At 43.6% G+C, this 27,397-nt stretch overlaps 1 protein-coding gene and 1 pseudogene across 6 annotated transcripts in view; both read right to left on the bottom strand.

Annotated features, from left to right (window-relative positions):
- Positions 1 to 27,397, bottom strand: part of RERE (arginine-glutamic acid dipeptide repeats) — a 387,530-nt gene that overhangs the window by 109,309 nt on the left and 250,824 nt on the right. For 4 of the 5 annotated variants that reach the window (XM_079776772.1, XM_079776775.1, XM_079776773.1 and 1 more), the window contains 3 exons: positions 4,458 to 4,506; positions 1,376 to 1,500; positions 254 to 353 (listed from right to left, as the gene is read on the bottom strand). In XM_079776772.1, the coding sequence (XP_079632898.1) occupies positions 254 to 353; positions 1,376 to 1,500; positions 4,458 to 4,506 (274 nt within the window). Of the gene's footprint in view, positions 1 to 253; positions 354 to 1,375; positions 1,501 to 4,457; positions 4,507 to 20,610; positions 20,860 to 27,397 lie in introns of those variants that run through there. The other variant, XM_079776776.1, reaches the window with a different exon arrangement.
- Positions 5,585 to 7,486, bottom strand: LOC307102719 (macrophage migration inhibitory factor-like; annotated as a pseudogene). The gene is made up of 2 exons: positions 5,798 to 7,486; positions 5,585 to 5,754 (listed from the first exon to the last, which is right to left on the bottom strand). The product of its transcript is annotated as a macrophage migration inhibitory factor-like (transcript).

Raw genomic sequence — 27,397 nt, 5'->3', positions numbered from 1 at the left:
TGACCGCTAGCCCTAGGCTCTCCTCTGAGCTCACCACAGTCCTGGAGCTCAGGCACATGAACCTAGAGATGCCCTATCACTGGCCCGAGGTCAGTGGAGTTTGATGGCCAAGACCACAGCTCATCTTTCAATCCCAGTACTCACTCCTAAGATCCCAGGCTCCTCCAAGTTCCACGCTCATCACATATGCCCTACAGCCAGCACAAGGAAAGAAGAACCTTCTTCCCACCCAGGGCAACTTCAAAAGACTCACTGTGTTTAGTGCATTGAGAGTGGTGTCATCCCGAGATGCAGCAACACAGCCATCCTCTGTGGAGCCTCCATCACACATGCCTGCAAAGGCCGCCATGCTCCTTGGAAGACAGGAAGGGAAAACATCAGTACAGAAATGTTAACCCTCAATTATCAGAGTACATTTCCAGCCCTGACCAAATTCCATTATTACACGCATGGTAAGCCAGAGTTCTTAGTCCCATACAATTCACCTTCATTCACTTAGGAAGAACAATGTTCCTTTTACTCATGCCCAGCTGTGTTATTCTCCTCATGCTTCATCAACACTCAGATTTTAATTTTCAGAGCATGAATAATCTAAAACTATATGCCACAACAATTAGCTAGATTACACTCTTTTGAAAGAAAAGTCCCCATAAAACATAAAATTAAATCCTCTGAAACTTCACTTAATTCCTTCCATGCTATACATCAAGTACTTTTAGGTGAATTAAAAGTAAAAAAGAGAGAAAAGAAGTCATTCCCTCGGCCACAGCATCCTCATCTCCACTGTGGCCCCAGCACAGCACCGCTGACCACCGAGCGGCTGGAGCTGAAATGCAGTCGCCTGGCCTTGTTTTAGCATTTCTGTTGCACAGGCGATGCTGCAGTGAATCCACCAAGTCACTGCAGACAAAGGCAGGCTCTCTGCCTGCACTGCGAGGGTCAGGGACAGATTTAAACTTCTCTTCTGCAGCTTAGGCATTTGTTTGTCAGCAGTTCTTATACAGGTAAGCCACAAAGACGCGGGGGTAGGCCTGGCACAATGAACAGCCATGAAGCTGAGAACTCTGTGATGGGATTTAAAGATGGATGGAATGACCCAACTACTCATTGTACTGAGGAGTGTTGACAATAGCATGTAGGGCTTTAGACGTTTTCCTTCTGAAGAGTTCCAAACTCGGCTGTGGGACACACAGGGGAAGAAAAAAGTGACTTTATCATGGTAAAACGGGCTCTGATTACAGAGGGTATAACAAAACTGCAGTCAGAGAATGCCCAATATAAAAATAAAATTTCGGGGGACAGGAGAAAGTTTATTGCCTATTAATCAATTCAGATGGCCTAATCCAGAAAGCAGGATGGAGCGAATTCCTCTTACCTTGCTGCCCTCAAGTACATGAGGAGGTCACAGTCATTAACTCCAGGCATCCAGACCAGCTCCTCCTGTTGGGTCACAGTGTCACCATCTGGAGAAGGGAACGGCTGCAAATCGGGAAGCTTGGCCTGTAAGACAGGGAGGAGGAGTCACAACCAGGCCCTTCAAAGGGCTGCTGCGGGCAGGCCCTGGCACAGCTGCAGCAGCTCGCTCATCTCCAGGCGTTACTGAAAGAACAGCAAAGCGCTGCGCCACGGAGACCGCCTGCAGCACGTTTCAGGATCATTTCACACAGAATAGTTCACAGTGGACTGCTCTCCTAGCAGCAAACAGTGGCAAAGTTAAACCAGGGCAAGACCCAAAGACTGAAACAGAAATGGACATGTGTGAGTAAAAAATAAATAAAACAAAAAATGTCTCAGGAGCTTACAGTGCCGCCTTGACCAAGAAAGAAAAAACACACGCATTTCCAATATAACAAGTTTACAAAGAGACATCTACAAATAATGAAATCTCACCTTAGGATATTTGCTCAAAAATTAAATGAGCTATCCTATTAAATTAATGCTCTTCTCAAGAGAGTCAATATGAGCCATGGTAAACATAAAAAAGGACACAGAATCGGAGTTCCCATTAAAAGCAGAGCTGCGCTAAATGAAGGTGCAGAAATTAGATGAGCAGTGGCTTCAGGACAGGACAGCTTGGGAAGGGGCAGGAGGAACTTTCTGAGAGGACAGAAATGTCTGTCTTGAAACGAACTATCACAGCAGACTGAACAGAATACATTAATATACAAACAGTTCATTGTACGAAAGCACAAGAAAAATTTTTTATAAATATGTGAACATCAGTGCTCAACAAAGATTCTAAGGAAAAAATGGTCTACCTCGCCATTAAGGGCCACGTGCATTTCCTTTTCTGTAAACTAATTATATTCTCCAGCCCATTTTTCTCTAGAGGGCTTGGTCCTCCCCGACAAAGGTAGTCCTTCTTAATTAATTTAACAAACAATCATTGGAGAGCTACTCCACTAGATACTATTCCTGGTACTGGGGAAGCAGAGCTCAGTACAAAGGTTAAAGACCTTTTGATATGAATTTCTGTTGTGTTTTAATTTTATTTCTCAAGATACTGGAAACACATGGAGGGAGAAAAAAATAGGTGTGAAACACAGCGGGAAGAGGGAGCAGAGAGGGAGATGTAATCGAGTGTACCAGGCGAGGCCTGGATCCCTTGGTTAAAAGGAAGTCCCAGGCCTGAAGGCACAGGAAATACAGTTGGAGAGATGGTAGTCAGCCCTACTTAAGAGACCACACCAAGGAAAGGGCATACAGCAGGTCCTTTCGTTCAATGTCATCTCATTATAACATCGATGAGATGCCATAGGAACTTAACTCTCGTGTGGCTCAATCAGCCTATGGTAAACTTGATTTCATTACACGTCTTTTCACGTGGTCGCAGAACCTACCAACACTGTTCGGTGAGGACTCACTGTGCCTGAACAAGGCAGACATTCGGGGAGCTTCTTCCTGCCTGTCTCAGGTATAACCCTACTCTGGGATGAGAAGTTTCTTCTAGTAATTAGATGCCCCTATTGTTTCTGTGTTTTGGTTTTAATATTTCTTTACTTCTTATTAATTTCTTTCTCATTATAGAGTTAAAATAGGTTTTTTTTAAAAACAAATATGAATGACATACAAGAAATACTCAAAACCAGACAGAAAAATGACTAACCAGACAGATTACTAAAGCCTCTACATCCTTATAAGGAGTTGCCTGTATGTTATGTCTCTAGTTATGTGTGGGCCTTAGTGACTAACTCCCCAACATCTATTCCAACTTAAATGACAATCATGCTAAACCTATTTCCCTCACGGTTTAGAAATGGACACGTGACCCAATCCATGCCAATGAGATGTGAGGACTAAGGGAGACCTGGGAGGATTTTCTTTGCTTCTAAGGGGAAGAAAAGGATGATCACTTTCCTCCTCCCAACATTTGCTGCATTTCATTCATTGTGAGATCCACTATTATTTTATGTGCATTTAGAAAGGAGAAATGCTGCCCGTTAAATTATAATTCTACCACTGAATGTACAATGAAGTCCGCCAGAGACAGTAAGATGTGAAGGAGAGAAGCGCATCCTGGGATCAGTGACATTCAGCTCCCAGCCTGAGGAGGAACCCAGCCCGCAGGGGACAGCCAAGCACCAGCACAGCCACGAGAAGCAGGGCCTGGTCCTGTCTGCCCAGGGGTGAGGATAAGTGGGACCATAAAGAGCCAAGGTCGGCCAGAGTTTTCTGCTCCTGCCCATCAAAGCATCCTAACTGATGGAGAGATCAAGGAGAGACGACAAACATGACGCCAGAGTCCCAGTGAAAGGAACGAAACGTGAGAGGGCAGAGGTCACAACATGACAAGCTTCTGAATGACAAGTATCCCAACCATCTTGACTCTTCTGAAGGAAAAAGAGCTTTTAAAAAGTTAAAATCAAAGTACGTGTTAACTAAATGTTTATGGACGGGTGAATGAATAACAAAATACGATCTATACATACAAATTCAGCCTTAGAAAGAATTCCGACACATGCTACAACATGGCTATACACTGAAGACATGCTGCCCAGTAAAACGACCCAGACACAAATGACAAATCTGTGTGGTTCCACTGAGATGAGGTCGGCAGAGCAGGGACATGTATACAGACAGAAAGTAGAATTTGGATGCCAGGGGCTGAGGGACAGGAGGATGGGGAGTTAGTGTTTAGTGGGGACAGTTTCTGTTTGGGAAGATGAAAATTTTCTGGAAGTCGAATGTGGTAATGATTGCACAATATGAATGTACTTAAAGCCACTTAATTGTACACTTAAAAAATGGTTAGAATGACAAATTTTACATTATGTATATTTTATCATAATTAAAAAATAAAAGTATGAGGTAATGGGGGGGGGGGGAACCTCTGCATTTATATAAAAATTCCTGTAGAGATAACGACAGTTCTAAGTTGCTGCTCAACAGAATAAAAGGGCCAGCAGAATAACAAGAAATAAAGAACCCATTAAAGAAGCTACTAAAATGTGCTTTACCTGATGGCTAGGACCCACACGAATTTCCCCCTGGGTACTGTTCAGCCGCCTGTCAGGAAAAGAGTAGATTTGGTTAACAAATGTAGTTTTGACATAAATGTTCACATATTTTTCAAGGAAAGTAATTCACTTCAAATAAATGAGGTATAACTCAGGAAGAATCCACTATTTCTAATGCTGCCCTGAACTCCTCCACCGCACACATCTGTAAGCCTTTTTCCCCTAACAAGGCCATTATGCAGCCTCCTGTCATACCTTTACCAGCATGCTTCCAGCCTCAGAGGGAGGCACACGCCTACTGTATACCCCAATAGATGCTCTCTTTTCAAAACATTTCAGGATGTCCTACAGTAAACTTACTGAAATATAAACAAGATAACTTACGGTTCCTAGCACACACACTGGGTCATTCACTCATTCATATATTCGACAAATATTTATTAAGTACCAACTATAAGCCAGAAATTGTCTTAGGTGTTGGGGATAAAGCAATGAATAGAACAATGTCCTTGCCTTCTTGGAACTTACATTCTAATTCAGGTAGAAACAAACAAACAAAAACAAATAAATAATAGGTCAGATGATGATAAGGGCCCAGGACTGAAGTAGATGGTAAATGATGAAATATTTTTACAGTTATTTACACAGGACAGTCACAAAAGATCTTATTAATAAAGTGAAACTTGCCCTAGCCTGTTTGGCTCAGTGGATAGAGCGTTGGACTGCGGACTAAAGGGTCCCAGGTTCAATTACAGTCAAGGGCACGTACCTTGGTTGCAGGCTCCTGCCCGGCCCGGGCCCTGGTCGGGGCTTGTGCAGGAGGCAACCAATCGATGTGTTTCTCTCTCATCAATGTTTCTCTCTTTCACTCTCTCTAAAAATCAATGGGAAAATATCCTCCGGTGAGGATTAAAAAAACAACAAAATAAAGTAAAACTTGAGCAGAGATGAAAAAGATGTGAGGGAATGAGCCCAGCAGGTCTTTGAGGTGAAAGGGCTTGTCTCATTTTGGTCTATGCCATTCTTTTTTTTTTTTTTTTTTTTTTTTGGTTTCCAAACAGTTTATTTCTCCTGACCAGGAGGTGGGGGTCGCTGGGAGCGGGGTGGAAAATGCTGCCGGCGGGGCCTCAGGCGAAGGTGGAGCCGGTCCAGCCCACGTTGGCCCGTTCATGTTCATGTCCCGGTGGTTGCTGTAGATCCTGTCCGGGCTGACGCGCAGGCGCTCGGCCAGGAGGCCGCACAGCAGCCTTTGAAGGAGCGGCTCTGCGGGCCGCCCACCTTGCCGACGCGGTGCAGGCTGCAGGGCGGTGCAGGCTGCAGGGCGGTGCAGGCTGCAGGGCGGTGCAGGCTGCAGGGCGCAGGGCTCACTGGAGCCGCCGGGAGTCCTGAGCGGGTCCGGGACCACGTGCACCGCGATGTACGGGCCGGCCTGCCCGTGGCCTGCGCCAGCTGCTGGGTGAGCTGGGAGGAGCCCGTGCGGCACCGAGGCGCGGGGCGCGGTGGTGGTCACCACGAAAATTGGCATGATCGCGGCGAGCACTCTACGCCGTCCTTTTAAAAACCACTGTTTCCAATCAGCCTTTTGATGTCCTCCCATTTCACTCCACACTCCCACAAAAGTGTGGGGAGCTTCCTCTCTCCACTCCTTTATGAAATATTGAGTATCTTTTCTTGTCCCAGGCCTTGCACTCGGCCTTTACTGGGTGCACCGTGGAGGGAGGTGCAGACAGCAGAGGCCCGGGGAGAAGCACAGTCTTATTTTGGCAAAGGTGGCCGCAGGTATGACAAAGGAGAGACAAGTAACAAAAAGGAAAGATGTGTGTCCCAGGACTTATGAGCTTACAGCCCGCCTGCCGGGGGAGGTAGCATTTATCCATGAGCACAAAACATTTCAGGAGAAACAAGAGTATTAAAACTGATAAGGGGAGTGGCCAAAATTAGGCAGGCTTCAGGAAAAGTCCAAGAAACAGCTGAGTTCCAAAAAGACCTCTGAAGGACAAGCACAACAGGACTGATTCCCGGAGGGGGGGGGGGGGGGGGGGGGGAGGCCTGCAGAGGCCACAGGCGAAAGGGAGGGACGTGGTGGGAAGAGAACGTGCGTGAAGTGCCGCCTGTAAAATGTAAGCCCCATCTGACAGTTTAGTGCCTTCAGTAGGCGAATGGCATGTTGGGGAACAGAAGCTAGAAGGTAGATTGTTCTAGCAGGTTTCCGTAGGAATCACAAGAAGCTGTGTAGAAAGGTATGCAGAAGAACTAACAGGCCAGAAGGCTATTTAATCACCAGTACTGCTTTAAGAAAAACAAGCAGCCAGCCTTACAATTTCCCTTCTGACTTGTCCCTTTGTTTATAATCGGAATCGTAACTAGCTCTGAGGAAAACTAGCTGCCCAAAGCTCCCTCCTTTATTTCTAAATACTTTGCAAATGCTTGCTTGCCTACATGTAAGTTGAGCCAAAATGTATCATCTCAGAAAGCTTCAGCCATAGCCCGCCCAGCAATCTGTACCCACAGCTCAACCCTCAGGTTGTTCTAAAATGTCTGTGTCAGGCCAAGCTTCTCAAGTGGTCGCTCATGAAAGCATTTCCCCGTTACTGCGACATACACTGCTAAGGCCTTCATAATTCTAAGACAAACATTCCTGGGTCATTTTATTTTAATGCCTCTTCTCTTTTTATTTTCTGTGTTTTTATTTTCTTTCAATAAATCAATATCATATTTAGCTTTAAAAAAAGTACCACAATAAAAACAAACCCCCAAATACCTTATTGAATAGAATAACTTATATCTTGCTTATCTGTGTAAAAATGGAGCTAATCATTATTCACACTGCTAATAATGATACAAGTGAGGCAAAAAAGTGTGTTGGGGTATCTTAAGGGTCTAAATTGAAAACGTTTTTTCTCTTTTATGATTACATCCATGAAGGTTACTGTAAGGTGAGTAGGTAAAAAGTACAAAATAAGGCTAAAACAAAGAACCTGTTAAAAACATTTAAAAATAGATTTTTACAACAAAAGCATTTTTTTTAAATCCTCACCTGAGGATACTTTTTTCCCCACTGATTTCCAGAGAGAGTAGAAGGGAGGGAGAGGGGAGAAGTGGAGAGAGAAAACATTGACACGAGAGACACATCAATTTGTTGCCTCCCGTATGCGCCTCTTCCAGGCCTGGGGAACCTGCAACCAAGGTATGTGCCCTTGAACAGGAATCAAACCCAAGATCCTTCAGTCTGCAGGTTAACACTCTAACCACTGAGCCAAACCAGCCAGGGCAACAAAAGCATGTCTTTATCATATGCAACTTTCAAATATTAGGATTTCACACTAAGAGACTCAACAATTATTATTGAGCAGGTTAGGATCCTAGGTAAGCAGACATTGACATTAGCTACCATATCCAGGAACTCCCAAATATAGAATAAATGGCAGAAATATTTTTTAGGTCCAAGATAAAAAGATAGCAACACAACCCATTAGAGAAAACGGGCTGCATCCGACAGAAAAATTGTCAGAATATGAACTAACGATGAAAGACAAGAAGTAGGCTTCATGGGAAGCTGCCAGTATCCAGCTGCTCTGAGTCCACAGAACCATCCCCATCCTCCCTCCTTTGACAGCATCCAAACTCTACATTCAATCCAACATTCCTCCCGCTGCCTCACTGCTCCCTTCTTCCCGAATGTTCCTTTTGTGGCTCACGCCGCACTGTTAGAGGATGACAGTCCGCTATGTGGACATTTCCTACCTCCAGCCACTCTGGGACTGTCAGCTTCTAGAGTACAAGAACTGAGATTTCATTCACTTTTTAAAATCTCTCCCTCTAGCCCCCCGAGTCTAATACAGCCCCTGCCTGGCATTATTAAGCATTCAGGACAAATTACAAGTTCCTTGGCTGCATAAATATCTCTGGACTACTAAGATGTAAAACTTGACAAAAACCACCAGGAATTATTATTTAAATGTAATACTGACAGCTTGCAGAAAACACTCAATAATCATATGCTCAGACTTTCTGGTCTCAGAACCCTTTACACTCCTTTTTTCTTTTTAACAGTACAAAATTTTTATATTTAGAATGAACCAGCTGGACTCAGTTTAGATGATCCCAATTTTGTTGCCAACATCCAAAGCATCAGTCAAACATGATCTTTGTCAGGAAAGATACTGACCTAGGACATGACTACCCACTATAAACTGCTTTTTAATTAAAAGGTTTGAGATTCAGACCACCCTTTGTGGTGACTTTAGGTCTCCATCAGGCCTGATCGGGGTGTTGACCTTGGCCATGTCAATGCCACCGAGCTTCTTCACAGCCTGTCTGATCTGGTGCTTGTTGGCCTTCACATCCACAAGGAACACAAGTATACTGTTGTCTTCCATCTTCGTCCCGGCTGACGTGGGAAGGGAGAATCTGATGGTGGTAGCGTGGTCAAGCTTGTTTCTCCTGGGAGTGCTCTTCCGAGGACATCTACGCTGCCGTCGGAGCCTCTTTGGTCTTAAGACGGTGGGTGACCTGCGGACCTTTCTTTGTGTGGCTATGGACGCCTTTCAGCACTGCTTTCTTTGCCTTCAAAGCCTTTGCTTTGGGTTTGACTTTGGGCGGGGCAGCTTCCTTATTCAATTCAGTGCCATCTTCATAAAAAGCCCCTTTACATTGCCCAGCCAGTGTGGCTCAGTTGGCTGAGCATTGTCCCACGCACCAAGAGGTCATGGGTTCGATTCCCAGTCAGGTGAGCACATGTTGGGTTGTGAGCCCAATCCCCATAGGGAGCATGCAGGAGGCAGCCAATCCATGTTTCTCTCTCTCTCCCTCTCCCTTTCTCTCTAAAATTAACAAAAACATATATATATTTTAAAGCCCCTTTACATTCTTCAAATTATTGAGCATCTCAAGTAAGTAGTGTGGACGAACAAGGGCCACATGCTAACCTGACTCACTCAGGGGAGGCCTGCGTGGCGGCCTTGCAAACTCAAGAGACCTAAAGTCACCACAAAGGATGGTCTGAAACTCAACCTTTTAATTAAAAGCAGTTTACAGTGGGTAGTCATGTCCCAGGCCAGGATCTTCCCTGACAAAGATCAGCTTCGATCTTTACTGGGCCTCTTGTCTTTTTGCATCTAAGATGACATACCTGTGGAACATCAGGGTAACTTACAACTTCCCTTTTTCTGGACCCCTCGGGGCACAACAATGGCGCCAGGGCAGAGAGACCACAAATCCTCCCCCGCCCCCACATCTCCCCTTTCATCGTTAGTTATCTTGTTAATTGTTACTGTTAACTATTCTGTACCCACCCACCTATGTAAAATATGTGTCTATCATTTTACTTATTATCCAATCCCAGAGCCCGCCCCCCCTTTGCTTTCTCCCGCCTCTCTAATCTATCACCAATGCATTTCAGGTAACCCACTTATATCTCCTTCTTTGACTGTAATGTATAAAACAAGGTGAAAAGCTGCGATTCTCCGCAGCACTGTCTCAATACGTTGAGATTCTGCTTCCCAGCAGTTGTTGACAGTTTAGTTCAAATAAACTCATGAAAACAAAATTCTTTACAGGTTTGAATATTTTTTTTTACGTTAACAGTAGTATTTTTGAGAAATTTCAAAATATTTATTGATTCATTTAAAGCAATAAGCTCATTACATATTAACATGCATAACGTTTTTTTATGAAACAGGACTGTACTCACACACAAAAGGACAGTGAAAATAAAGGCATTCTTTTACATTTTTACAAATCTCTTTAATGGAAGACAGCTGCATTCTCCTGTCTGTTTCTACATTCAATCTGTTGCAACATGCCTTGGTTAAAGAATGTGAGGAAAATCTAGCCTCATACAGATATATAACTGGAAAAACAAAGAATATTTTAACACATTTTCGGTAACTATGGAGATTCTTTTTGATACTACACCAAAACTCAACAAGTAATTGTTTCTTAAAGGTTTTTGCACATTATGAATCTAAAACCTTATCACTGAGCTTTTGGACTATTTTATTTATTTATTTTCAAGCTTGTGGGTTCACAGAAGCTGTCAAGCTCAAAGTGGTGGGTCCAGTTTTTCAAAACCCTAATTTTTACTCTGAAGCTTAAACCTTAGCATTGGCAAACACTATCAGTTGTCTTCCTTGAAATGGCAGGTCTACTTCCTCCACTTTCAATAAAGTGTCTGCCAGTTACCCAAGCCTTAACAATCAGTTTGTCTGTTTTTCTTTTTTTTTTTTTAATCTTTATTGTTGAGAGTATTACAGAAGCCCCCACACACATTGTCCCCCTCCACCCAGTTCCCGCCCTGCCCCACCTCAGGCCTTCCCCACCCTACAGCCTGTGTCCATTCTTTCCAATAAAAATGCTGTGCTGTGAAAAAGTGGCGATGTAAGCTTCTAAACAAACAGCCCATGTCCTTTGGTACGCAACAGAAGTCTTTGGTGTCACTTCCCATTTCTGCCCCAAGAACATTCCAAAGACAGACTTCAAGGGTTGGGATTTGATAAAATTTATGATGGGGTCCACAAACCACACTTCGAGAAACATTCTGAACTTTAGAAAATATTGAAGGCTAAAATTGAAAAGGCCCCTAATCCAGAAGATTCCAGGGTTATCTGTCTATTCGTAGCACAATAGCTAACAACTGAGCGCTCTACAGTATTATCTACTTTTATATATTAATTTATTTAATTCATATCTTGAAAGTAATGTAAGTATTAGTAGTGATATTTACAGAGATCCAGATCTCATTCTATCTTGTGTTTAAACAACAGAGCTACATACAGGTTTCTGCTTGATATACAGCATTGCTTAATTAACACAGTGGGTACCTGCAAAGCCAAGGTGGATTAGGAAGGAAAATCTAGACCAAGGACAGTGTAAATCCCAGGAAAGCCAGATGAGGGATACTACCGTACATATGAAATCACACCCCAGGATAATGCAGGACACACCTCTGTACACCTTTATCCTTGCCGCAGGCTTTTTCTACAGTATCTTAAATTTAGATATCTTACAATTATATGGTAAACACAAGCCAAGTAAAGCTAAGCAAATTCCATATGTTTTCTTATCTAATCTTAAGGATGACCTTGTAAGGTAGGGTTACTGTTACCTGTCCAGATAAGGAAACTGAACCTAAGAGAGGTTAAGAAATTGACAAAGATTACACAGATAATAAAAAACCAGGATTGGAACTCAAGTTTAGTTAATGCCAAAGTCAGAACTTCCAATCACAGTCCCATATGGCAGAGTGTTAAGTTACAGAACCAAAATTGTACAACTACTTCCAAACCAAAAGAACCAGTATGAGAAGCCATATCCTCTTCTCTAATTTAAAGACAAAATAATAAAAAAGAGGTGGGTTTTTTTTAAAGTTTGAAAATCATGTTAGAAAAGAAAACCTATCAAAGTTAAAGGCCAATTTATGTACCATTATGACAATGGCAAAATTACAGAGGTGGCGAACAGATTAGTGGTGACAAGGTGTTAGGAATGGTGAAGGAGAGGGTAGGAAAATCTATGATGGACCAGATAGATCAACATTATGGTGGTGGTTACACAAAGCTACGCTTGCGATGAAATGGCATTATGGTGGTGCCGACTGTACTGATGCCGATGTCTAAGTATTGGTATTGCCCTACATCATATAATGTACCTATTGGGGGGAAGTGAGAGACGGGTGCAGGGCAGCATAGCAACCGCCTGTGCACCTAAAAAATTCCAAGTTTTTAAAAAGTCAAAAGAAGAGGTTAGCTGAGTACATCATTACAGGCAAACTAGGGATAAGAAAGAAAGCCAGACATTAGAAAAGCTGATTGAATGACAAATAGAATCCCCCAAAATATACCATAGACAGCTGGACAGTAAGTAAAGAAAGAATGCCATAGTTAATGAGCAATGAGGTTCAGGAATTAACTCGTCACATATTTCTTTCTTCTCTGTGTTTACTAAAGGATTTCTAGTATGGGTCATCCTTTTTGAGAAATCCTTAACTGTGAATCATACTTAAAAAAAAAAATTGTCACCATCCTCACCAGTAAGGAGAAATTTCTCTGTGCGGCTAATGTAAATAATATATGTTTTTCAAAACAACTGAGACTCAGTTCTCATTATTCTACAAATCTTCACTTTGGAATATGAAATAATAGTCCCAGAAGCCAAATTATAAGAATAATGGTAAGTCATTGTGTGTACTCCTTGAGTATTAAAAAAAAAAGGGGGGGGGGGGAGAAATTCATTGTTTATAAAATCGGATACAAAAGAAACCAATGTAACAAAGCAGTATCCATGGCAACTACAACTTAATATTTCAGGCCTCTTCAGCTGCAGTGGATTAAATAAAATGACAAGATGTTCCCTTTGAAAAGTAACCTGTTACCATGGAAACATTTTAGTCTAAGAAGTAAACAGGGAATGGACAGAAAGGAGCAGGAAGCCTGCAACTGAATATCAAAAAGGGAGCCGCATCTATACAAAGAGATGAGAAGGCTGGCTGGCAGACCTGAGAGGGCTCCTTGGGAAGAGCCTGTTAGCTGGAAAGGGAGCCTGCCTGGACAGAATCACTTCTTCATCCTAATGAGAGGGGATGGCACCGAAATATCTCTACACTAGTTGCCCGGTGCACGAAATTCGTGCGGGGTGGTGGGTGGGGGTGGGTTCCCTCAGCCCAGCCTGCACCTCTCCAATCGGGGACCCCTTGGGGGATGTCCGACTGCCGGTTTAGGCCCAATCCCTGTGGCAGTCGGACATCCCTCTCCCAATCTGGGACCACTGGGTCCTAACTGCTCACCTGCCTGCCTGCCTGCCTGATGGCCCCTATCTGCCTCTGCCTGCCTGCCTGATTGCCCCTAACTGCCTCTGCCTGCCTGCCTGATCGCCCCTAACTGCCTCTGCCTGCCTGCCTGATCGCCCCTAACTGCTCTCCCCTGCCAGCCTGGTTGCCCCCAACGGCCCTCCCCTGCTGGCCTGATCTCACCCCCAACTGCCCTCCCATGCCGGCCTGATCGCCCCTAACTGCCTCTGCCTTGGCCCCCACCACCCTGGCTTTGTCCTATAGGAAATCGGACGTCCGGAAGATGGCTGGTCGATCCAGTCTAATTAGCATATTACCCTTTTATTAGTATAGATAGATTATATAGGAGGATTGCTTAAATGGGGGTGAGGGGGCCTTTTTCAGCAAGAGGAGATGCTCTTGGCAGACAAAAATACATAATCCCTAGACCTGGACTAATAGCCAGCCATATGCACTATACTGCCAAACCGGTCATTAAAAAATTGAACCGCTTTCTTACACCTTACACCAAACAGCTGTTGCCCTTAAAACCCCTCCTCAGCCCCCACCTTAGGTTCTGCCTTCACAGTTCACCCAGCTTTGGTTCTGATTGGTTGGTTTCTATGCCAGTCAGCATCAAAAGCTCTGCCTCCTAGGCAGCCATTGGCTCCTCGCAGTTCACCCAGATTTGGTTCTGATTGGTCAGTTTCTATGCCAGTCAGCATCTCTGAGCCTATCTCTGGGCCTGATCAGAGAAGTGGGGCTGATCAGCAGCCACCCCAGGCTGCTGGCGAGCAGGATGAACTGCTGACCTCTCGGAGAGAGAGAGAGAGAGAGAGAGAGGGGCGGGGGGGCACAGCTGCTGGCAAGGCCCAGAGGAAGAGAGAGGCAAGGGCTGATCAGAAGCTGCCATGGAGGCTGCAGATCAGACCCTGCTTCTCTCTCCAGACCTTGCCAGCAGCTGCTGATCAGCCCACCTCTCTCTCTCTCTCTCTCTCTCTCTCTCTCTCTCTCTGAGAGGTCAGCAGTTCAGCCTGCTTGCCAGTCCCCGACCACCCAAGCCTGCTGCGCACGCAGCCTGGCGTTCGGTCGTCCTTTAGGTCATTTTGGAAGTTATGGACCCTGGCTCTTTATATATAGAGAGATGAGCATGGTAAATGCTTGAGACAAGGACTTGAGTCCATAGGGGAAGAAGAGGGACATGGACATGGGGTTCAAGGGAAATGACATGAGTAGTAGAACAGAGGCCTTCTGGAGGAGCTGGCATGACTTCCCATCATAACTCAGACATGGGCCCCACCCCAAACACAATGTAATAGCAGTGTGGCCTTTGGTGCATTCCCAAAGGCCTGATAACTCTCAAGTCAGCCCCCTGCCCTGTGGCTGATGTCATGTGAGAATGAAACACCGTGCGATGTTCCTTTACCTGTCCTTCAGATGGCAAGGCACAGAGAGATCTTTCTTATCTTTTCTACAGTGTGTTGAGTTAAGCAGGAAGACTGACACGAAATCAACAAAAAGACCAGAAATTCCACTACCTAATTCAGAAAGTGACAACAGAAATGGACTGTGGGTCAGAAATAAATACACCAAATTTTAGGAAAATAGTAAGGCAATTTATCAGAATTTCTTCTTATTTATTTATTTATTTATTTATTTATTTATTTTTAAATTTATTTTTTGAAAATTGATTTCAGAGAGGAAGGGAGAAGGACAGAGAGATAGAAACATCAATGATGACAGAGAATCATGGATCGCCTGCCTTCTGCATGCCCCACACTGGGGATGGAGACCACAACCCGGGCATGTGCCCTGACTGGGAATCGAACCAGTGACCTCCTGGTTCATAGGTCGATGCTCAACCTCAGAGCCACTTGGGCCAGGCAGAGTTTCTTCTTTTTAGAAGGGTTGTGGGCAGGCATAAAAATGACACTAATGCCCGGCCACAGTGGCTCAGTGGCTGAGTGTCAACCTATGAACCAGGAAGTCACGTTCAATTCCCGGTCAGGGCACATGGCTGGGTTGCAGGCTCGATCCCCAGTGTGGGATGTGCAGGAGGCAGCCGATCAATGATTCTCTCTCCTCATTGATGTTTCTATCTATCTCTACCTCTCCATTCCTCTCTGAAATCAATAAAAATATATTTTTTAAAAATAAGGCTAATGAGGAGGAAGACTGGAATAGTATACAAGGTTTCTCAGATTTGTCCAACATGAACACATATTTCTGAAGGAGTCTTTAGCAAGTCTGTGATTTCTTTAAAGTCTAACATAGTATCTTAAAAAATCATGTAAATTTTATATTCTATTCCAGAACATATTCTCATCCATTTTAAGATAGAAAATATTTTCCCTAAATCTGAATAAAACCACCATGCTTCGTACATCCTACCAGGACGCCCCATGACTTTGGCACCCTACTACTGGGAGGGAGGAGCTGGTAGACACGCCTGAGTCTAGATGCTCAGGTGCAGGGGAAGAACACAGACTTCAGAGTCAAATGAACGTGGATTAAAATTTTAGTACCAAGGTTTTGTTAGCTCCAAGTGTGACTGTGAAGACTTAATTCAATCTTTGAACCTTAGTTTCCTCATCTAGAAAACAAAGTTCTTAGCGACTAAATTTGCAAGATGGCTATCGAAATCAACACTGATCTATGGAAGGAAGCAGCGCAGCTCCTGCTGCACAGCAGTCATTACTATTATTAGCTGCAGCGCTGGCAGTGAGAAACGAAGCTAATTCCTCCCTTAGGAGTTCCCAAAGCAATACCTCTCTATCCTTCAGCCCTTATCACAGGCATGATTTTATATTTATTTTGTGTAATTATTTCTTTCAATGGATGCCTTGCGCTTTAGATGAAAAGCACCATGTGGATAGGAACCAAGTCTGTTTTTTGCTCCTCATTATATCCCCAGAGCCCACTGGCACTCACTAAATATATTTTAAATGAATAAATGACTCCAAATTTTTAACTAAATTATTATTTAGCCACCGATAGCAACTAAACATTTTGTTACAAAATCCAATCAAGTCACTTGTAACTGAAGGCTAGCCCTCCAAGCAAAATTAATCTGAAACAGGTCTGATAAAGTGCCCAGCAGAAACAAAATTCAGTCTTCATTCAAAAACATCGAAAGAAAAAGAGAGTCAACAGCTGAAAGAGTTAATGTTCCAAAATTCACACACAAATGCAACGACCAAGACAGGAACTCCTCCAAGAACCAGGATCACAATATTCTCTGATGAAGTCCCTTAGTGGCCCTCCAATCCAGCCCTCCAGCTTAACAGAAGAAACCAAGACTTGAGGAGATAAAGGCGCTCTTTTGCGGGATTACCTTAAGTTAATGACAGAGGATTCCAGGCCATAGAAGCAGCTATCCATAGGGACCCCTATGTATCATTCAGATTCCAGGCTACGAATTTAGGCATTGGCCGAGGACTAGGAAGAATTTCCATGCTGACAAAAAGATGCAGTAAACATGGCCTCTACACAATATTTAATATCATAAAAAGTGATTTTAAAAAAAGTTAAACAACATGTAAGGAAGAATCTGGTTTCAAAGTGCTACAATGACTCTACTCCACTGTCTAAATGTCTTGTCTGGCCTCGGCCACTACGCAGCAACATGCCGTGCCCGCACATGACTGCATCCCACCTCAAGTTCCTTCTGGGTTTCACTGTCATCACTGGCTGCCAAGAAGGAAATGGCTGTAAGGATCACAGCCCAACACAAAGCTGCACGCACATACATATCTGATGCTTTAGAAAACAAAATTATTTTTAAAATCCCAGTTATTGAAAATAATTTACAAAGCAGCAGTATTTGAAGATTAAGCCAATCTCTTGACCAGAAATGTTGCTAATTTTTTACATATTGAAATTAAACTTTATAATGAACAGAAATGGAGTGTCCCCAGAAAATGAGAGACTTTGGACCAAATCAGTAGTTCTACAGTAACGTCTAAATGTCACTTTGTTCCTACTGGGAAGCCTCTGAAAAATGCTATAAAAATATGACCATAGACTTATTCTTCACTGCAGTGGTGAACCTACTGGGGGTGGGGAGGAAGTCTAGCAGCACCTCTGGTGGCAACACAAGCATTAGTACACACACACACACACACACACACACACACACACACACACACTCTATTAGAGAAAGTGGTAAGAAAAGAACAACATTGAATGCTGAACACACCAAATGCTATGCAATATGGAAGTAAAGCTTCTCTACAAAGATATTCAAGAAGTGTAAAGAAAACTATAAACACCCAAAGAGCATAAGAAAAAACGGAGATCAGTAAATGGTGGTTAAACATATTGGTCACTAACTTAACTTACCATTAATTCCTAACATAATTCTTAGCATTGTTTTCATTAAATAGGTTTTTGAGAGAACCATACTACAAAAGATTGTAGAGTTGGCCTTTGAATTAATAACAATAATACACTGAGCAACTATATGTCAAACACTTTCATAGTTTTCATCCAATCTTAATAACAACTGTAAGAACTATTATTTGTCTCCATATTACCCAGGAGAAAACTGAGGTTCAGGGGAGGGAAGGAATTTATCCAATGTCACAGCTGGTCCAATGTCACTTATTAGGTGGAATGTGAACCGTACCTCTAACTCCAAATCTAGTCTGTTCTCTTACCATAGATGCCACTCATTTATGCAACGTATTTAGGCTGGAGGCCCATTTGTCAGGCACTCTCCTGGGAACTGAGGCTAAAAAACAGACATGGTCCATGCCCCAAAGCTTAGAATCTAGACAATCAACCAAATGGTGACAAATAAATGTATAGATCAAATAATTCTGAACATTAGAAATAATGTCTAATAACCCCAATGAACTTGAATAAACTATTTTAGCTTAGACCAAAAGTAGTAGAGTATATATCATGAGACTAGGTTAGCTTTCTTTCAAATTTGCTTTAAAGATATGTTCAAGAACTTGTATCCTCCTCTAACAGAAACTACTCAACACAGATGATTACCAGTTTGGGAGGAGATTTATGACCACATTCAATAGAAAATATTGTTTTCGATCTCAGTCTGATACTGTCAAGTACAACAGGAGGGGCAATGAGCTAAAATGAAACTAACTAGCATGTTTTCAACGTCCAGGCAACACGGACCCTAGACAACTTCACTAACCAAGAGAGTAGCTTTCCATGTGCTGTTCCTTCGTCTCTACCACCAGACAAGCAAGCATACAACCCGAAACCAGAAGATGACTGGCCAGCAAATAACATTCCCAAAATATGTTTTTTCCCAAGACAGGAACATATAGAACAAACACATATCACCCAAGATTTAGCTCTGGTGACTTTATTGGATTTGAAACATAGACACTGGACTCTTAACAACAAAGGGTTCCGTTCCCATAGATCACCATAGTAACTATTAAGTCCTCACCATCTAAACAGGTAGCTGCGCTCAAGCTCCACAAATACATATTTGTATGAGGCCAGACCCAGCCAGCCAGACAAGGGGGAAGAACCTGACCAGAGTTGATTCAGCTATAAGTAGAAGTTCCTGTTCACATTTTATTTGCTAAATGTAAAATAAAATAAAAAAGTTTGAGAAGAAAGAAAGATCCTAGAACAGAAAGGTAGTTCCACAACTGTTTTCCCAATAAGTGTTCACCTAATTCAAGTAATGGGTTTTTTTAAATAAACCTGAACCTTTAGTCCTGCAAGGATCCCACATGTGAATGACCAACAAGTCCTCAATGCCCAGTTTCTCTAAAGGAAGGACAGCTGTAGACTTAGAAGAGGACATGTGCTTCTAACAGAATGAAGAAGACACCTTCCAAAAGCACCACCGTCTGGTTCGGGGAAAGTGGGTATCTGCTCCAAACTCCCAAATGCAATGTTCAAATCAATATAATCAGAATAGAAAAAAATAAGTAAATAAAATCATACTAGGAAGCCAGCTCTCACTTGAATAAAAAAAAAAGATTAAAAACCAGTAATAAATGTGCTAACCCTATATTACTCCTGTATAATCCACGTGCTTAATTGCAATCCTAAAACTTAACCTGCTAGGAGCCAGATCCCACTTCAGCCATACTTTCAGTGTCTAGAATGCACTATTAGCTTTCCCAAAACTTTCCATCAAAATCAAGGGCCTCCTCTTGTCACTTTTTCTCTACATGAAGAATTTCTCCCTGGGTCATCCCATGAGTTTTTCAGTTGCACATTCATCTATAGTTGGCTTCCCTTCATCCCCACAAATGCACAAAACTTAAGTGTCACTTCAGTTTTTCCCCAACCTTCTCAAAAGAAAGAGGAACAACTAATACAATTTAAACACTTCACTTAGTATTTACGGGGTAAGACTTCAACTTAGGTAGGCTCCCTAAGTTGACCATAGTGACAGCCATCTTTCTGAGCCTCATCTGCAAACAGGACACACACAAAAAACAGAATTTCTGCTCCCAGAAAAGACTAGTGTCCATCCCCATCAAGCTGTGAGGACAGAACCTGGCCTGGTCAGTGCCTCCACTTCAATAGGCGTCAACTCCTCTCTTTACTCCTCTCCTACAGAATCCGCAGGTCGCACAACAAAATACACACACACAAGTGCCATCCTCCTCTGCCAAAACAAAATAAGTAAACAAAATACCTGGAACTTCAACTGCTAACACACATGTCGCTGCATACATTTTTTTTAATTGCCAAGAAATTTTCCATAAGCTCCACAAGAAAGAAAGGATTGCTTCCTTTTGGAGCACTGGACAGTACAAAGTGGTCTGACATAACTTTTCATTTCTTTAAAAAATCCATTTTAAGCTGATACTGTTGCAACCATAATCCGCAACTGTCCCCTGCATACGTCAAAACGTGTGCACGATTTCATTTTCAGATGTCACAAAAAGATGACAAGAATTATAATTTGCTCTGGCAAACAGGCTCTCAATCAAAACAGGTTCCACCCACCTTCAAAGCAACCAATAGCTGCCCACCTACCACCCTTCCTAAAACATCCAAACAGAGCTGCTCCGGGCCCAGGTGTTCCTAACGCGGCAGCCTGCAGGTTTGCTCTGCAGGTGCTTGAAGGCAAGCAAGCTCAGCACAGGGCACCCAGCAAGACGTAGGTTAAAACTACACCCAGAGGAAGAGACGAGAGAAAGGGGAAGAGGACAGGGACAGAGGGACCCACAAGGTTCCCCATTTGCTTTAATGCATCTCCGGGTAGACCCCATCCTTAGCTCTGATTTCACGCCTGGCAACACCACCTACATGGCCAACCGGGGCTGAATTAAAGGCTCTCAGGAACATGCACTATGAATGATGAAATGATTCATAAACATCTTCAAAGTGAGAAACAGCAGCAAAAACCATCCCTGTCTCAGTGAGGCCAGAGGAAGATTAGCCTACCTGCAGGGGCTGAATGGATCGTCCATGACTAACAGAGGCTCTGGTGAATCTAGCTGCCTCCCTGAACCTCTCTTACTGCTCAAACTCTGCCCTTTTCTACTCTAACAACTCAAAATGGAGGCACATGCAGTCTGAGAGACCTCATAGAGCTTTCACTGAGCGTGTGCTATGACCTAAGCCTTCACGCAGAACGCAGAAACTTCCCCCTCACACTGACAGGACTGAGCATGTGCTGTGACCCTCCCTCATCCATACACTGTCTCTCAACGCAATCAATCTCAACCCTGCTGTTTCCGTAAATAAAGCCCAGCCAACAGACTCTGCAGCTTCTCCCGCATACCAAGCTAGTGTGCAGGGAAGTGGGGCCTTCAAAAGGGGATCCGAGACAGCCAACACGGGGGCTCAGCGAGCAGTGCCACTGAGAGGCTTTCGAAAAACGCCTTGCTCTGTCAAGACAGCAGCAAGTTTTATCTTTAAAAAATAATACCAAATTGTGGTTTTAAGTAGCAAGATCTTCAAGAAGAATAGAATAAAAATATACACTATGAATAACTACACAAGATTAGTTAACAGAAACACTGCAGCACATTTTAAAACATTAAAAAATAAACCACCATAGCAGTAGCTACTTAAGGGGAGCAACCCCACAAATTTCTTTCTGAAAACTTCAAACATTTAGGAAAGGGGCACAGGAATAATCCTGGCAAAGCTGTGGGGTGCTGGGTACTGCACAGCCACAAACACAATGCAGATGGGGAGATGGTACAGGGAGCAGAGTATCTAAACAACTTTATTCTATGCAAAGAGCTTCATCCCCTTTAGATAAGAAGTCTAAAATCTCCCCAAATAATAAATACAAACATTCCCTACAGTGATACCCAGTCAGGAATGTCTAACTGAAAGAATGTATTTCTAATGGTAAGGACAGGGAGGTCCAAATCAAGAGGTCGAAGAACACCCTGCCACCAGCACCCGACATCTAAAGATGTGGCAGTCTCCTGCCTCAGAACTCAGGCACTTCTTCAGAACACTGCCCAGGAAGCTGAATTCACTCAGCGTTAATCGGAAACGATGGCTAAAGCCACGTACGAAAGGCCACACGATCCTAGTCGTATTGAGCACTGTGAGTATTCATATTGCCCACAGTACAGCCAAGGCATTTTGCTAAAATCCTTAAAAACACATTCATGCCCTCCCTCCCAATCTCCTCCTCCAAAATAAGGCAAACTGGACTGTCAGCCATATAAGAACACTAGGTCTGGATGTGTATGTAGGCTGAGTTTATGAAAACTAAGAGATGATTCTTTATATTATGACGTAATTATAATTTAAGAAAAAGAGAGACCATGAACGCCCTAAAATGTATAAAGGATGAGGCAGGGTAGGAAAAAGCAGTGCCAATTCTGTTTCCTACGAATATAACGGAGTGTGAAGAAATTAAACACTGCTTAAGAGTACTCTGTGTCCTTGAGATTCCTAAAGTTCAGGCAGAACCCATTCCACTTCCTAGTGCTCGCTTTCGTGCTACTAAATCACCACGTTCTGACACTGAGATTAAATAAAAACTCTCATTATGCCGAAAATGTAATTTATACAACACAAGAAATGCCAGGTACACTTGAAAAGTTTTACTTTTGACCCAGCACATGAAGCAAGTATCTATAGATTAGAACACCATTTCCCCTATCTATAATAATCTATAATAATAAAAGCATAATATGCTAATTAGACCGGACAGCCAAACGACCTTCTGGACAACCTTCCGGACAAAGCTGGGCTGCAAGGCTAAGCCCCTTGCACAAATTTCGTGCATTGGGCCTCTAGTCTATATAATAAAAGCCCAAGCGACCGTTACGGCAGAACGACCAGAACTACCAGTCGCTATGATGCGCACTGACCACCAGGCTGGACAGCCTCTCCTGCCTTCGCGGCAGTGCTAAGGAGCAGCAAGTCGAGCAGTAAGGAGTGAAGGGTCCCAGACTGTGAGAGGGATGTCCCACTGCCAGCAGGTGGACATCCCCCGAGGGGTCCCAGACTGTGAGAGGGCGTAGGCCGAGCTGAGGAAACCCCGCCCCCCGCCTCCCTCCCCGTCCTAGTGCATGAATTCATGCACCGGGCCTGAATACACACACACACACACACACACACACACACACACACACACACACACTGAGTGGCCAGATTATGCATTCAGAGATCATAATAGTCTGGCCACTCAGTGTATATAAAAAGGTAATATGCTAATTGGTCCTAACAGTGTCCCAGTCACAACTGGTCAACAGGCTGCGTGCACACAGGAGCTGGTGGGTGGGGACGGGGGCGGGGACTTCTGCCCCCAGCAGAGGCTCGCACAGGCCTGCCAAGCGCTAACGTCACGCTGCCTTGAAGGCGGAGGCTGCTCCCGACGGAGGCATGTGCAGGCAGGAGCTGGTGGGCGTGGACACAGACAGGGGGGCCTTCTCGAGCCGCCGCAGCACGGCTTGAGCAGGCCTGGAGCAGACACAGATGGGGGGGGGGGGGGCCTGTCCGAGCCACCGTGGCATGGCTTGAGCAGGCCTGGAGCGGACACACTCAGGGGGGCATGCCTGAGCCACTGCAGAGCGGCTTGAGCAGGTCCAGAGTGGACACAGACAGGGGGGCCTGCCCAGGCCACCATGGCACGGCTTGAGCAGGCCCGGAGCGGACACAGACTTTTTTTCGTGGTGAAGTGACTGGAGTCCGTGTTGATGAAAACACCTTGGCAGGTGCAGCGGCCAGCAGTGGCAGCAGCAGAGGGGTGATGGGGGTGGCGCCTTCCCCTGATCAGCCCGGTTGCCTCCCACAGAGGGAGGCTAGACTGCGGGGAGTGGGCCTAAGCCCTAAGTAGCACATCCCCTGAGGGCTCCCGGACTGTGAGAGGGGGCAGGCTGGGCTGAGGGACCCTTCCCCAAGTGCATGATTTTCGTGTACCAGGCCTCTAGAATAAGATACCATGCCCCAGAAATAACTAGAAATAGTCTAGAGAAAAAGATTTTCTAAAAAGAAGAGCAATTAAATTAGAACCTAGCAGTCAAGTAGATTAATATAACCACCAAAGTATTTCCTTCAAATGTGTATTTTTAAAAAAAACTTACCATATCCCTTTATATGGAAAATGCTTCCTGGAAAAATTCAACTGAAGATAATAATTTAATAAATTCATCACTATTCTGAAAAACCATGGGAACTGTTCCTTGAACACAGCACAACACCCTCACTATAACAACAAGTCAAGACACATGGACTATAGTTTTGGTCCCACAAAGGCCCTGAGTGACTCTAAGGGCAAGTTACCAACATCCTAGGGCCTTTCCTCTGCAACACTGGATCCCAGTAGTGACCCCCGCCTACTTCAGCATCCTCCTCATTGCCTGTCTTTCCTGACACTGTCACTCACAGCTATCCCTTACACACCAGCTGGATAGACACCCTGTCCATCACCCCTCGGTGGCAGCACACTATAGGGCTCATCTTCTCCTCTTTCACCCTCTTTCACGAGGAGAATCCACACACTCGACCACAATTCCAACCAGCCCTCTAGAGACACCTCCTCACAGGGCCAGCTTGGAAAGCTGGGAGAATTCTGTTCCTGTCTTGCTGCACCTTAACTCATCACAGCTTCTTCTGGGTGCCTCCCCTCTCCTTAAGAGATTTCAAGATCTTTAGGGGCAAGAAAAGTATCAAAATCACCTTTATTGGAACCACCCAACTTTCTTATTTTATACCTCAACTTCATCTGATGCGCTGAGAAGGGCACAATACCACTTATATAGTATTTCTTTGCAAAAATTACATAACCTATATCTAATCAGGAGGAAACATGGACAAACCCCAATTGAAGAATACTCAACAAAACTGGCTTATACTCTTCCACAATGTCAATGCCATAAAAAACCAAAAAGGCTAAGAAACATGTTATGAAAACAAAGAATGGTTAAGGATATAAAGAGACACGACAACTAAATGCCAACAGATGATCACAGAGAAAAATTATAATAAAGGTCAATACTCGAAAAACTGGCAAAATTTCAATATGGACTATATTAGACTATACACTACTGTGTCAATGTACCCTTTCCTGATATTGATAGCCATACGGTGGTTGTATAAGAGAATGTCCTTGGTCTTGGAAAATCTACATTGAAGTATTTAGGGGAAAAGAAGCTTGATGTCCAATATTCATTTCCAAATGTTTCAGGAAAGAAAAATACTAGAGAGATAGTAATGGAGCAAAGATGGGAAATATGTTAACAATTGGTGAGTTGGGAAACTATATATGGGAGTTCTGAGTACTAACATCATAACCCTTCTTTAAGTTAGGTACATCAAATTCCAAAATGAAAATTTAAAAATATATCTAACAAACAAAAAATACTTGTACTCGCCTTCAGCCATGAGTTCTCCATGGAGTCTGGAGAGTGGGCAGACTAGAGGCACTGAGGGGCCTGACCTGCCTGGCTACCTGCTTCCGTAGTGCTCTAATCCCCAACTGTATCAACCCACATCCAGCTCCAAGTTCAGTCCAACTTCAGAATATGGGTTCAGTCCTCCTCCTCAGAGAAAAATCAAGGAGCCCTGAAACCCAGTGGTTTGGTACTTAAGTAAGGCACTGTGCCCCATTTAACCATGCTTCCAGATCTAAAAGTGGACTCTGTTCCCCCTGACCAAGCCTTGTCCTACACCAAGGACACCTTGGAACTATCCTCAGTACTGAAGGGCCTCTAACGACCTGGGTCTTTTTTCCTCCACTGGTTGTCTTGAACAGTCGATACCTGCTTACTGCTTCTGACTGACTGCCTGCCAGACATTTCCTTACCTGTCACCGGACTACCTGCAGGGATATGCACACACTACCTGCATATGGCCTGTCCTACTGCTTCCTTCTGTGGCCTACCACAAGGTCTTCTCAGAAGACTGCTGACCACAGGTCCGTCTACATTATCTCTGACCTCCCCCTCTCTCCTCCCCTAGCAAATAATAGGTGCAGCATTCACACTTCTAAATAGGATTCTTCCTTAACTTTTTATGAGCAGAAAATTTATGTTTATCAAAAATAAAGCCAGGCTCTAGCTGGGTTGCTCAGTGGATAGAGCATCGGCCTCTGGACTGAAGGGTTCAATTCCGGTCAAGGGCACATGCCTGGATTGTGGGCTCGATCCACAGTGTGGGGTTTTCAGGAGGCAGCCAATCAATGATTCTCTCTCATCACTGATGTTTCTATCTCTCTCTCCCTTCCTCTCTGAAATCAATAAAAATATATTTAAAAAAATTAAAGAAGAAGAAAAGGTCTTTTATACTTGCAACTCTCCGGTAAGACTGAGACTGTTTCAAAACAAAGTGGAATAAAATGAATTAAGTACAACACTCAGAGCAGAGTCGGGCACATAATGCTCACTAACTAGCTAATATTAGTAACATTACCGCCTTTGTCAGTCAGGGAAAGATTAACTTTTAAGACCTCGCAGATGCCTCAGTTTAAGATTACTACTAAATACAATAATAATCCCTAAGCCTCAGAAGCAGCAGCAGCCCCTTCCTGGAAGAAGAGAAGTGAAGAGGGTACAGCTGATTGCAGGTGATCGAGAACATTCTCTCCTGGGTAAGATAGAAGATCAGATCTGAGCCCTCAACTTGTTTTCCACCGGATTACTAAGAGAAGACTCATATTGAAAACCAAAGTACCAAGAATATAATCAGATGTTTCATGCTACAGACCAAAACCACTGATAATTTTATAAGAAAGACAGCAATGTTGGGGAAGAGGGGAGAAAGGAAGGAAAAGAGACAATATGCCAGTGACCATCAATACAAAATGAAATGCTCCATTTAAAATTATATGTTTCCTTCGCTACCCCTAAATGCACGTTGGGGACCTAAAGAACTCTTATTAGCAAGGGGAAAGAAATGGACTGGTCCTTGGGAAAGCTCATGCTTCATAATTTAAAGATAAAGGCATCTCCTCTCAAATGGCCACTATTGTTCTTTCTGGGACTCCATTTACCATTACCACCTTCCCCTCCTAACTCAGTGGCCTGAGTCAGAATATGCTGACTACGTAAGTAAATTTGGGATGAATCTTGTACACACAGCAAAAGTGAACACTCCCTGAGTGCAGAAATGTCAAACCAAACTCCAAAAACAAAAGGCCCACTTAAGGGTTCCAAGTTTAGGCCAGCATTAGATTCAAGTCTCTCTCATTTGTCAGCCCTTTTAGCTTGTATCCTACCTAAAGCTAAAAACATCTGCCTCCAATTTTTCCCCCCAAAATAAGTTTTGTTACTTAAACATCAATGTTAGCAAAAATACAGTATCATCATCCCTTAGCTAAGATCATTAGGGCCAGAGGATTTTCAGAATTCAGAACTTTTTGGATTTAGAAAGGTACTAGATAAATATACCACATACTATGTGATACTCCAACAGTATCCAAGAAATGACCACTATTCTATCACATTAGTACTTTGCTATACAAGTTGTGCAAACCCACACAAAGTGAACAAATTGAGAATTAAATAGTTTCATATCAGTTCAAGTCAAGTGTGACCATCAAATGAGTGTCAGCACCCAACTTAGCATAAAAATCTTGATTTTTTTCAGTGTTCAGATTTCAGCATTAAAGATAAGAGACTATGCATCTCGCACATTTTAAAGGCAAGGGCGAGTCTGGTCCCTATCATACATGTGTTCAACAAACTAATGCCATCAGAACCAAAAGTCCTGGACAACCAAGTCCCTGGCAAGACACAACATTCTGAAATATAATAACCAC

Source organism: Cnephaeus nilssonii (genome assembly GCF_951640355.1).
Source record: "Cnephaeus nilssonii genome assembly, chromosome: 7".
Classification (NCBI taxonomy): Eukaryota; Metazoa; Chordata; class Mammalia; order Chiroptera; family Vespertilionidae; genus Cnephaeus; species Cnephaeus nilssonii.
This window is presented reverse-complemented; position numbering and strand designations above follow the sequence as displayed.